We start from the raw sequence: 13,123 nt of genomic DNA on the forward strand, positions 1-13,123 counted from the left end.
CTGGGATTATACCTAATTTAACATATCATTAAGCATCATTCCTTAAGGTATGCTTATGCTTAGAGTGTTAATATATGCTAGAGGCACTTGTTAAAATGTAGATCCTTGGGTCTCATCACCAACATTCTGAATAAGTAAAGTTGGAGAGCCACTTGGTAATATGACATTTAGTGTTGTTTTGTTTTTTGAAAACTAGTTTTCATTAATATATTAGTGTTTATTGAGCTGTTTCTGGTTCTTCCTTTGCATTCACCATGCATTCATTCATTGTATTACCTATTTTTTCCTATAGTACTTGGGATCTCCCAAGGCTTATCTGGGCCCCTTTCTTTGCTTGCCACCTAGTGGTGATAAATAGGAACCAACAAAAGTTTTGCCCATGAATGAATTCATGAGGTGGACAATGCCCTTAAAGAAGGAAGGATGGGAACATCCAATGATGGTTGCTTTATTAATGAGTTCCCCTTTCTCCCATGACTTTTATTTGGGAAATTTTGTATTTAGAAATAATTTATTTGTAAGAAGATACATTTTAGAGCCTGTACATTTTTTTTTAATATATTTTATTGATTTTTTACAGAGAGGAAGGGAGAGAGATAGAGAGTTAGAAACATTGATGAGAGAGAAACATCGATCAGCTGCCTCCTGCACATCTCCCACTGGGGATATGCCCGCAACCCAGGCACATGCCCTTGACCGGAATCGAACCTGGGACCTTTCAGTCCGCAGGCCGACGCTCTATCCACTGAGCCAAACCGGTTTTGGCTGTACATTTTTAACTTTTATCTTAAACTGCTAGCTCAGTTTTACTGGGAAATGAATAGGTATGTGTTTCTAGTTACCTTATTTAATATGAGAGATTCCTCCAAACCATACTATACTAGGTACTGTTTGACATTGTTCTGATTCCATACAACCGATTCTCTTGCTCTAGGCTCTTAGTTTATTTTACATGCTTTTAGTTTTTTACTCACATTTTGATGATTGCAAAGGTTTTTTTTTTTTTGGTTAATTTTTATATTTTGTTTTACATTAGTTTGGTAGAAAAAAGACCACTGTGAAGGGATGTATTAACATAACTTCGTAAGGTCTGATTTTCACTTTTCTGTTATAGAAATGGTGGAATCAATGAAGAAAGTAGCAGGGATGGATGTGGAGTTGACAGTTGAAGAAAGAAACCTCCTATCTGTTGCATATAAAAATGTGATTGGAGCTAGAAGAGCTTCCTGGAGAATAATCAGCAGCATTGAACAGAAAGAAGAAAACAAGGGAGGAGAAGACAAACTAAAAATGATTCGGGAATATCGGCAAATGGTGAGATTGTTATATACAAGATATCTTTAAAGAAAGGTGCGCTAGGTATTTATGACACTGACACGCTGCCACTGCGCCAACAGGGCCACTTGTGTTGGGTATTTCAGATCACAGCCTAGTACATTTGTTGTACACATACATAATGTACATTTTATATTTTAGTGGATTTGCATCTTTTGCTTACCTGGATTGGGAATTATACGCCATACAATATTTTAGGGCTAAAGTGAAGAACTTTTTTCTTTGAAAGCTGCAGAGGGTGGTGTTCAATTTTGAGAACCACACAAGAAGATAATTAATACTTTTTATTGTTGTAACTGCAAGATACTTTATTTATAGTCACTTGAAATTAGCACCTAGTGGTATTTAACAGATACTTGTGTGCCTCTTTTGCACAACACAATTTGCTAGGTACTATGGGTGCAAAGATGAGACTATCCTTATGGATCCTCAGTCTAGTTATTTTTTATTTTTTTAAAACATATTTTATTGATTTTTTACAGAGAGGAAGGGAGAGGGATAGAGAGTTAGAAACATCCATGAGAGAGAAACATCGATCAGCTGCCTCCTGCACACCCCCTACTGGGGATGTGCCCGCAACCAAGGTACATGCCCTTGATGGGAATTGAACATGGGACCCTTCAGTCCGCAGGCTGACACTCTCCACTGAGCTAAACCAGTTAGGGCTAGTTATTTATTTTTTTTTAAAGAAAAATATCAGAGGGCATTAGACACTATTCCATGAGGTATTGTTTCATATTATATATGTGTATATACATTCATGCAATACTAGAGGCCTGGTGCACGAATTAGTGCATGGGTGGGGTCACTCAGCCTGGCCGGCGATCAGGGTTGATTGGGGCTGTGGGAGCCCACTGACCATCAGGGGGCAGCTCCTGTGTTGAGCGTCTACCCCCGAGTGTCTGCAGGCCGACACTCTATCCACTGAGCAAAACCAGCTATGGCTCCTTTTCCTCTTTTCTGTTTCCCCATTTGTGTCACTATGGTGGTCAGTGCACATCGTAGTGACCGGTTGTTCGGTTCAGTAACTCTGGCTTTTATATATATAGATTATTTTTTTACTGTGGGTTTTGGTCAAAAAAGTTTGATAGCTTTTGATGTAGTGGTTCTCCATCCAGGGGGTGATTTTGCTCCTCAGAGGATATTTTGCAATGCCTAGAGACATTTTTGGTGTCACGATTTTGAGGGTGCTACTGGCATATATTGGTAGAGACAGGAATACTGCTAATCATAAGTGCTGTACTTAGGACCATCATCTCCCACAGCATATCTAGCCCAAGATGCCAATAGTGCTACTGTTAAGAAACTGATCCTAGTGGGCCCAACTTGTGTGGCTCAGTAGTTGAGTGACAACCTATGGACCAGGAGGTTTGATTTCCCTCCTGGGAATTAGTAGGGAGGCTCCATCCCTAGGAGGGAGACAGCCCATCAGTGATTCTCTTTCAATATTGATGTTTCTCTCTCTCTCTCCCTCTCCCTTCCTCTGACATCAATAAGAGATATACTAAAAAAAAAAAAAAAGGCATATAACACAGAGTACAGTGAGAGAAATTACAGAAGCAGACACAAAGTAGCATGAGGAGTGAGTTAAGGGGAGGAAAGGAATCCATATTTATAGACTTTCCAGCTCTCCTGTGTACTGTTCTGAGTGGGGAGATATATAATTGTGTAAGATATTGTAGTTATTTAATCTTTAAATGATCCCCTCTTTATAAAGAGTAGGTATTTCAATTTATAGATGGAAAAACTGAGGTTCTGAGTATAGTACCTCATTAGAGAATTTAATAAAAATGTGCAGCACTTAGTAAGTAGTAGTCAGTGTTATTCTTCTGTACCTGAACTATGAGTTCATTTTTTTAAAAGCTCTTGCCTATGTGACTCAGTAGGTTGGAGGTCACCAAGTACATCAAAAGGTAGTGGGTTTGATTCCCTGTCAGGGCACATTCCTAGGTTGCGGATTCATTTCCCGGTCCACATGCATGCAGGTGGCGACTAATTGATGTTTATCTCTCTCTCCCCTCTCTTCCTCTTCCTCTCTCCTTGTCTCGCTCACTTGCTCACTCCCTCTAAAAAAAAATCAATAAAATAAATTTTAAAAAAGCACTTGACTAATAAGTAGCACATAGAAAGAAATAATTTCTATAACCTGGAGATAACTTTTCTCTGCTTTTTGGTTTAATATGGCTCTCTTCAAAACCAGATATGTGATAATTTTTAATTTCTTAGACTGAAACAATTTTTTGACTTTTCCTCCCAGGTTGAGACTGAACTAAAGTTAATCTGTTGTGACATTCTGGATGTACTGGACAAACACCTCATTCCAGCAGCTAACACTGGCGAGTCCAAGGTTTTCTATTATAAAATGTAGGTTCTATACTAGAAGGGAAAATGTCAGATTAAATGTTGGCCCTCTTAGAATCATCACTTTTTCTATATAGGCTTTCAATTTTTACATAAGAGTAGTTCTTAAATGTTGGAAGTATAGTTACGTGGGAGGAGTGATTCTCAAAACTTAAATTAATTTTTGAATTCTCATTTGCAAATTCACTGCTAATGAAATATTAATATTACAGCATTTAAGATGGTCAGACTATTACTGTAAAAATGTACTAGGTTTTGCTTTACCTATTTACATTTGTTTGCCTGTGTGTGGTTTTCCCACTAGTTTCAGCAAAGCATTATGTAGCTCAATCTTAACATTTTTATATGAAAATTTTATTTCATGATTAACAAACTGTTGTGCCATTCTTTGGAATAATTTTTGTTATTTAATCTAGCCTATCAAGTGATAAATTTGTTGATTTTTTTCTTTTTTTGAGGTTGTTAGTTAATTTCTCTAGGGTTTTGCTTATATTTGACAGGAAATCTCTAAGGAGGAAAATTAAATAGATGAGTTAGTTATTCCTGAAAGAGACTATTAAAAAATTACTGAAGTATACCAGTTAATTGTTTAGTATATTCTTTACGTAGAAATTTTAACAGTTATTTTTCATTTAAAAAGCATTTTTCTAATTCTGGTTTTTGTTTTGTTTTGTTTTAGGAAAGGGGACTACCACAGGTATCTGGCTGAATTTGCCACAGGAAATGACAGGAAGGAGGCTGCAGAGAACAGCCTAGTGGCTTACAAAGCTGCTAGTGATATTGCAATGACAGAACTTCCACCAACACATCCTATTCGCTTAGGTCTTGCTCTCAATTTCTCCGTATTCTACTATGAAATTCTTAATTCCCCTGACCGTGCCTGCAGGTAAGTTATGGAGGAGAACAAAAACTCTCACTATGAAAGGCAAGAAGGTTACAAAAGAGAATAAATAGCTATTTGGTTTTCTGTCTTGTATCCTGTGGACTGCCTTTGTAAGGTTGGCCATGTAATAAAGCATTCTTTGGGCTCTTACTGAAAATGCTTTGTGTGCTTTGTATACTATAAAGCCACAGGTATCTCAATTCAAGGTAAATCTACCTCATTTCACTAGGAGAGCAGGTAAAATAATTAGGTTGATGGGGAAAATTTTCGTTGGTAGATTAAAAAGAATCTCTAGCTTGTTAGAGAGTGGGGAAAAGGAAGGAGAAGAGTTACAATAATATATTTATTTTTATATATTAGCTTTCAGTCTTTGTTAGGTATATTTTTAATATAGGCATGCTTATGTTCTCTATACTATTCCATTTTCTATTTTTTACTGATTTCAGAGAGGGAGGGCGGGGAGAGAAACATCAATGATGAAAGAGAATCATTGATTGGCTGCCTCCTGTATGCCCCCCACTGGGGACTGAGCCTGCAACCTGGACATGTGCCCTGATCCGGAATCGAACCTGGGACCCTTCAGTCTGCAGGCTGACACTCTATCCACTGAGCAAAACCAGCTATGGCTCCTTTTCCTCTTTTCTGTTTCCCCATTTGTGTCTGACATCACTTATTGTACATAGTACACAGTACTTAAAAAATGTGGATTTTGTTTATTTTAAACTAACAGTAAATGAGTGTTAGGATTACATTTCCATAGGTTCTATATTGCCCTTTGTTGTTTGTTTGTTTTGGGAAACAAACATTAACTTCCATTAACATTAAGTTCTATTGAATTAAACTGATACTGTCCAAAAATTTATTTTTGCATTAAAACTTTGTTAAATAAGTGATCTGTTGACTGGGACTTGGAAATACCTTTATTATGCACATATTTTGGTGGTGCTTTAGTTTGGAATTTGGTCTATATAGTGTTATTTACTTATAGGCTTGCTGAAAGCATAGTAAGAAGTGATGTTCCGAAAGTTCTATTTAATCCAAAAGTTGCCAGATTACAAAATTAAGTAGAAAGTTAATTTTCATCAGTTACATGTGCTTTTCCTTTATTTAAATGCCTAAACCCAAGTACTCAGTGTCACTATTACATATTGTGGGATAATTGAAGAATGATATCTAACATTCCTAATTCTGTTTTTGAACTTTATTTTTGTAATACATTTATGTAAATACTTGCAGATTGGCAAAAGCAGCTTTTGATGATGCAATTGCAGAACTGGATACGCTGAGTGAAGAAAGCTATAAGGACTCTACACTTATCATGCAGTTGTTACGTGATAATCTGACACTATGGACTTCAGACATGCAGGGTGATGGTAAGGAAGCTGAAGTTAAATGTGTGTCTCTGTTGTTGGATCTTTTACTTTTAGAAATTCCTTGGTATTTCTTTCTTTTTTAAAATATGTTTTTATTGGTTTCAGAGAGGAAGGGAGAGGGATAGAGAGATAGAAACATCAATGATGAGAGAAAATCATTTATCAGCTGCCTCCTGCATGCCCCCTACTGGGGACCAAGCCCTCAACCTGGGCCTGTGCTCTTGGCCGGAATCGAACCTGGGACCTTTCATTCTGCAGGCTGACTGACACTAAGCCAAACTGGCAAGGGCTCCTTGGTATTTTTTTTTTTAAATATTTTATTGATTTTAGAGAGGGAGGGAGAGGGATAGAGAGACAGAAACATCAATGATGAGAGAGAATCACCGATTGCCTCCTGCACACTGGGGACCGAGCCCACAACCCAGGCATGTGCCCCTGGCCAGAATTGAACCTGGGATCCCTTAGTTCCCACGTCTACGCTCTATCCACTGAGCAAAACTGGCCAGGGCTCCTTGGTATTTCTTTACATCAAGTTACAGTTTCCTCTAAACTATCCTCCAAACTATCCAAGTTTAATTACTACATTTTTATAAAAAGGTATCAAAATACATTCTTCTATTCCGGGCTGTAAGGTGATAAAGGGGATCTTTTATTAATATTTAAAGATTTAAAAATTTTACCTCTAATTAATGTTTGTTAAACTTAGTTTACCTCTTCCTCACAATGTGTTTTGAAAGATGGAGGGAGAGGAAGAATATTTTATCTTACTCAGGTTCAAATTTAGGGGTCTGGAGTTCATTGTATTTTTGAGTGTCATAATCACTGCTTTGAGTTGTGTCCTCAGATTAAACTAGATGTATCAGTAGATATTTATGAAGCATCCTCTGGAAATCTTTTATCCAAAAAAGGATTTTCCCCCTCTGGATTGTGTACAGCAAATGGAATGTCCTTCCCTCAGGTCCTATTTAATAAGAGGTCTGGTGTTGGTTTTTTTTTAGTTTTCTTTTAGAGTTTTTAGTAGTAAATAATTACTAGGGTAATCTGTAGAACTTAATCTTATGGTGAGGTGGAGGATTTACTGTTTATTCTAAATGAGGTAAAAGCCCAGATTTGTCACTTATTTTTTTATTGTAAAGGAAATTTTATTCTGCCTATTTCAAAAGAATCATTTTCATACACAAATAGGGGAGGACAAACTAGTGTTATTGACCATAGATTGTTTTACAGTTGTTGGTGGTGATGCAGAGAGTGGAAACAAAAGGTTTGCTGTCAGTTTTAGCTGCAGATTCTTTAAGGGCAGCAGTTCTCAACCTGTGGGTCACGACCCCTTTGGGGGTCCAACGACCCTTTCACGGGTCGCCTAAGACCATTGGAAAACACATATTGAATATATAATTACATATTGTTTTTGTGATTAATCACTATGCTTTATGTTCAATTTGTAACAATGAAAATACATCCTGCATATCAGATATTTACATTACGATTCATAACAGTAGTACAATTACAGTTATGAAATAGCAACGAAAATATATTTATGGTTGGGGGTCACCACAACATGAGGAACTGTATTAAAGGGTCGCGGCATTAGGAAGGTTGAGAACCACTGCTTTAAGGGTATGTTCCCCAAATTGAAGTACATGTTTCATTGCTTGAGGCTAGCTGTAGTCTCCTGGATCAACATACTGTACTGTCTTTAAAAGTATTCTTCTTTTTTTTTAATTTATTGATTTTTTACAGAGAGGAAGGGAGAGAGATAGTTAGAAACATCGATGAGAGAGAAACATCGATCAACTGCCTCCTGCACACTCCCTACTGGGGACGTGCCCGCAACCAAGGTACATGACCTTGACCGGAATCGAACCTGGGACCCTTCAGTCCGCAGGCCGATGCTCTATGCACTGAGCCAAAACGGTCAGGGCGTATTCTACTTTTTAAAGGTGTATCTGAAAATGGGTATCAAGGCATATAAATTGTCACTTTCCTTACTAGAAAGTCAGGTTTTAGACAGGTTATGGTGCTAAAGTGAGAATTGGGTGATTCAGTTTCTAGAGCTTACTGTATAAAGTATTTAGATATGTGACAAGGATTGGCTTGAAATATGTAGAACATGTGACCTGACCTACTTGCACACTTTTCCAACAAAGCCAGATGTAGCTGTTAGTTACTTTTCAACATAGCACTTCAGGCAATCACTACCATGAATCTGGGATTCAAGACCAATTTACCACCTTTGAACTTATGACTTGGTTAAGCCATATTGGCCTAATCAATAAACTATACACCTCTGAACCAGGGAACATTTATTTGAGGCTAAAAATAACGAAGATGACCTGGGTTGAAATGTTATTTTTTTGTTTTTTAGACATTTGATGCCAACTCTTACAAGTTGTTAAATTACAATGTTAGATAGAAATAAAGCTTATATTTTCTAGTGCTACTCTTGTTCATTATCACTGATAACCAAGAATTGATTGATAGTAGACTATATGTCGCTCTGTTTTTATACAGAACCAAAGATACTCTGTTTCTTTGTTATCAGGTGTCATGAAATGAAATGAATCACTTAAAAATAGGAGATATACACACACACACACACACAGTGGGAGCGGGAGGGGGGGAAGGGATAGAGAGATAGAAACATCAATGAGAGGAACATCATTGATTGGCTGCTTCCTGTACACCCCCTACTGGGGATTGAGCCCCCAACCTGGGCATGTGTGACTTGGTTCCTAGGTCGATTCTTAACCTCTGAGCCACACCAGCCGGGCTAAAATAGGATATTTTCTTTAAACTACTTTGTTTTCATAGTTGGGAAGGTTTTTATTAGCATAAGATTAATCTAATAGGATATTTTCTATAAACTACTTATGTTTTTATAGTTGGGAAGGTTTTTATTAGCATAAGGTTAATTTTTTTAAAAATATATTTTTATTGATTTTAGAGAGGAAGGGAGAGGGAGAGAGAGAAACATTAATGATGAAAGAGAATCATTGATCAGCTGCCTCCTGCACACCCCCTACTGGGGATCGAGCCCACAACCCTGGCATGTGCCCTTGGTAAATCTAGTGGAATCTAGTTGCTTCAAATCCTTTTTACTTTGTTAATTGGCTTGTTAAATTTGTTTGAAACACACCAATTTTCACTTTATTATAAAATACTAGGAATTATGAAACATGCTAGTTAAAACAATAGAAAATTCAAGTAGTATCTTGACCTTTTATTAAAATTAACAAACTATTTGAATTTATAAATTGTTGTGGGTACTAGGAAATTGCTAGTTTTGCTAAAAGGTATAGCATTACATATGAATTATTTCATTTGTTTTGTGACTTGGAATCAATGCTGAAGATAGGAGAATTGTGGTCATAGAATTGGTAGTTTTCCAGGATGTTACTTGAATTTAGAGTAAGGATTATATAGATGGTTTTCTCCTTTTTTACTTTACTAACTAGGAAAAAGTGTGCCAAACATTTGAATTGAGGATTTCTAAAGGAAAAATATGTGGTTCACAAGCTTTTATTTTTATACATTTTTATGTTTTATGATTGCAGAATATGTTATGTCTGTCTGATTGTGTTGGGACATAATTCTTTAAAGGGATCACAACTTTTTCTCATGAGGCCATTTCAGTCCTTTTTTTCTTAATCTGTGATCAGAGAGGACTGTTTCATATGCAAATCCACAGAAAGGAAATGTGTGTTTTCTCTGCCCCCCATTCCTCCTCTAAAATCTATAAACAGTGGGCAAAGAAATACATCCAAGGAAAACTTTTCTTCTGCATACCTTTTAAAAGGATATTATTTCATCCTCTTTAAAGGTAAAAGAAAAGGAACAGTATTTCTTAGAGTGAAGTTTATATAAAGTAAAAAGACCAAAATCTGACTCTCCCTAAAAATCATTGTTTTTCCTTTGTCCTGCTCTCTTGGTTTATTTTTCTTGTAATGTTGCTTTCATGTGATTGTTCTCCCTCCCTTTCTCCTTGCAATATAGATTCCTAAAGGAAAATCCAACTCTTCCTTTCCTAAAAACTACTTTGTAAGTCATTATCATGGCACAGTGAATTCTGCTTTTAAGTTTTGGTTCTTCACTAATCATGCTTGCATATCATCATCCTGTCGCTTACAAAACTGCCTGTTGTACATTCCAGGATGCAAAACATTCTAAGATTTATGATCTGCTACTCTCTATCACCTTTGGTTGGGTGTGATTTATGTGACAATATTTTTATGCCAAAGTTACTTGGAACTTTTGGCAAATCTAATGTTTGCTTGAGTGAATTGAGAGTGTGCTCTATTGTCGTATGTTAACCATGTTTTGGTGCAGCATATTGCTGTTTAAAATGTGAGTGACTGTTCCTATCATTTCCTAAGTTTGAGTACATTATTGTTCTTGGGGGGGGGGGGGAAGAATAGCTGGGTGGTCCATCATTTCTTTCCTCAGTAAATGGATATTTTTGTGTTTTGCATTTCTTTTTCTGTACATAAGTAAAAAACCTTTATGTCCCTCAAGTACTTTTTAGTCACATATCTATGTTAAAGATTTTTATCACAAAGGAAAATTGAAATGACAAACTAAACTTTACTTAAACGTTATTGATCGTTTATCATATCAATGTCTTTAAGACTTTTAAAAAATTCTAAGGGCAAATGCTTTATGTCTGTAGGCAATCAGTGTTAGGGTTATTGTCCATCCTAATTAATTTAACAAGCAGTATGAATGGATGGTCTGAACTGTCATATTATGATCGTTGAATCAATTCATTGTTTTTTTTCAATTTTGATTCAAATTAGTAATATGTAAGAATTATAAATGGTTTGTTAACCCCTAGAGTGCCGGGGAGCGCAATCGTGCTTCTCCTGTCTTTCGCCAAAAGTGCAGGGAGTGCTATTGCGCTCCTCCTGCAGTGTCACTATTAGATGCAGTTCACTCTTTATTGACAGATGGCACCTAAGTGCAGAAAACAAATGTAGTAAAGGTTTCCTTAAGTTTTTGAATATGTAACTTCATTTACTTGCGATTCATATTTTTTTCCCTAAACTGCTGTAAAATCAGCAATAATGCCTTGGCAATTTTAGCATAGTTCCTAGGATATTGGTTGGCACTCAAAGGGTTAAAGCACAAAATGTAACTTTTACCTGTTTTATTTTTTAGCTAAAGTGTGCATGCTTCTTTATTATGGCTGACTTGTTGAATAGGCTGGCTTTCTATTGCATGTCCTAGTGCAGTTGAAACTCTTCAGGCTAATTGTCATGTTCAAGGGGAAAAGAAAAATGGCATGAGAGAACTGGTCCAAATGCCCTTCTTTAATAACCTCAGTGGTCTGGTTTGAGTGCTATTTCACTCTGAAGTGAGAAATCTGGTTATGGTTTGGTATATGATTGGCCAAGATACAAAATACAAAATATTTACAAAAGCAGAATCCTCTCTCTAAAACTGTAGAAGGCCTTTGGAACATTTTACTGCTCGGTTTTCTTTATTGAAGCATTTCTGATTTGAAGATTGTGGGTAAATTAGATTTTGCAAAAAAATTGTAAAGTATTCCTGATTCTTGATGAAGTGAGGTTATTGAGAAAAGGATATTTTGACACGATATACATGAAAGCTTGAAAATCATTTTAATAATATGGTTACCATGGCTGTCTACAAGAGCTTATTGAGGGTAAAAACATTGATTTTTACTGTGTGTCAGTTATTTTTTTGATTCTAACTATTGGCCATTTAAGATTTTGATCCAGCAGCACCTTTTGGCTTAGGCATCTCAGGTATCAAGGATGGTATAAGTTCTTTGCTTGTCTGTGTGTTTAATACCAATTGTAGCAAATGTAAAGGGGTCTTTTTGTTTGGAGTGATACCTTTGTTTGTGACCATGACAGCCTAGTCAGTATGAAATAAGTAATTGTTATTCTTCTTTGCAGGTGAAGAGCAGAATAAAGAAGCGCTGCAGGATGTGGAAGATGAAAATCAGTGAGACATAAAAGCCAACAAGAGAAACCATCTCTGACCACCCCCACTCCTTCCCATCCCACTCCCTCTTGGAAATTCCCCCATTGTCACTGAGAACCACCAAATCTGACTTTTACATTTGGTCTCAGAATTTAGGTTCCTGCCCTGTTGGTTTTTTTTAAAAAACAGTTTTCAAAAGTTCTTAAAGGCAAGAGTGAATTTCTGTGGATTTTACTGGTCCCAGCTTTTAGGTTCTTTAAGACACTAACAGGACTGCATAGAGGCTTTTTCAGCATTACTGTATTGTCTCCTGCCGGATGTGGCAAGGTCACCATTAGAAATGGAAATTACATTTGAAAGCCATTAGACTTCTAGGTGAAGCAAGCATCTAAGAGAGAGGTTAATCACACTATAGTGGCATAGGTGGTATCATTTTTTCTTTTTCTAATTGTTTAAATTGAATTTTATACCAATGTTTAAGATTAATTGGGTGTTAGCTTGAGGTGGTTAAAGGTTGTTTGGGGAGTTTGTTGTAATGGTTTTGCTGTAAAAAGTATTCAAACTCTGCTGAAAAGCATGGTGCTGGTAACAGTTCAACAATCCGTGGCTGCTCATTCTTGCCTACTTTTACTCTCCCTCTGAAGCAGGTTAGCGTTGAAGGTGGTATGGAAAAGCCTGCATGCGTGTTCAATTCTTTGTTTCTTCTCCTTCCCTCTCCCTGGCCCCCCCCCCCTCCTTCGCTCGCTCAACCTCTTTTGTTCAGTATGTGTAACTTGAAGCTAATTTGTACTACTGGATATCTGACTGGAGCCACAGATACAGAATCTGTATTGTTCTTACTGAAACACAGCATGGAATTAACATTAAACTTAAATAAAACAAACCTAAATTAAAAATGCCAAATATTATTGTGCCTCCATCTTTTATCTTTTTAAAATAAAATCTCTAGCCTAAACCCAGTGATATTATTTGCCTGAATGTGAAAAGGTCTCTTTTTCTTTCATAAATCACTTGTCTGTTTCTCAAAAATGATGTATATTTTTGGAAAAAAATGACCTGTAACCTGGCTGTGAAGAACATTAAGTAGTCCAAATCAATTCATTACCTATCCTGTCTTTAAGGATGTGGCAATCTTGGTATTGAGAGAAAACCTGCCACCCAAGAAAACGAATGAGGTAGTTAAAAGAGTGATTATTGGTGCAGGTCTTTAGAAAGATCCCTGTCA

At 36.7% G+C, this 13,123-nt stretch overlaps 1 protein-coding gene across 1 annotated transcript in view; it reads left to right on the plus strand.

The window, feature by feature from the left end:
* The window catches only part of YWHAE (tyrosine 3-monooxygenase/tryptophan 5-monooxygenase activation protein epsilon), a 61,591-nt gene extending 48,790 nt beyond the window's left edge, over positions 1-12,801 (plus strand). Inside the window, exons 5-9 of the mRNA XM_081109376.1 lie at positions 1,115-1,314; positions 3,593-3,699; positions 4,376-4,582; positions 5,816-5,952; positions 11,871-12,801. Of these exons, the coding sequence (XP_080965502.1) occupies positions 1,115-1,314; positions 3,593-3,699; positions 4,376-4,582; positions 5,816-5,952; positions 11,871-11,923 (704 nt within the window). The 3' untranslated portion in view covers positions 11,924-12,801. The remainder of the gene's footprint in view (positions 1-1,114; positions 1,315-3,592; positions 3,700-4,375; positions 4,583-5,815; positions 5,953-11,870) is intronic.
* The last annotated feature ends 322 nt before the right edge of the window (positions 12,802-13,123 follow it).

Source organism: Myotis nattereri (genome assembly GCF_964212035.1).
Source record: "Myotis nattereri genome assembly, chromosome: 16".
Lineage (NCBI taxonomy): Eukaryota > Metazoa > Chordata > Mammalia > Chiroptera > Vespertilionidae > Myotis > Myotis nattereri.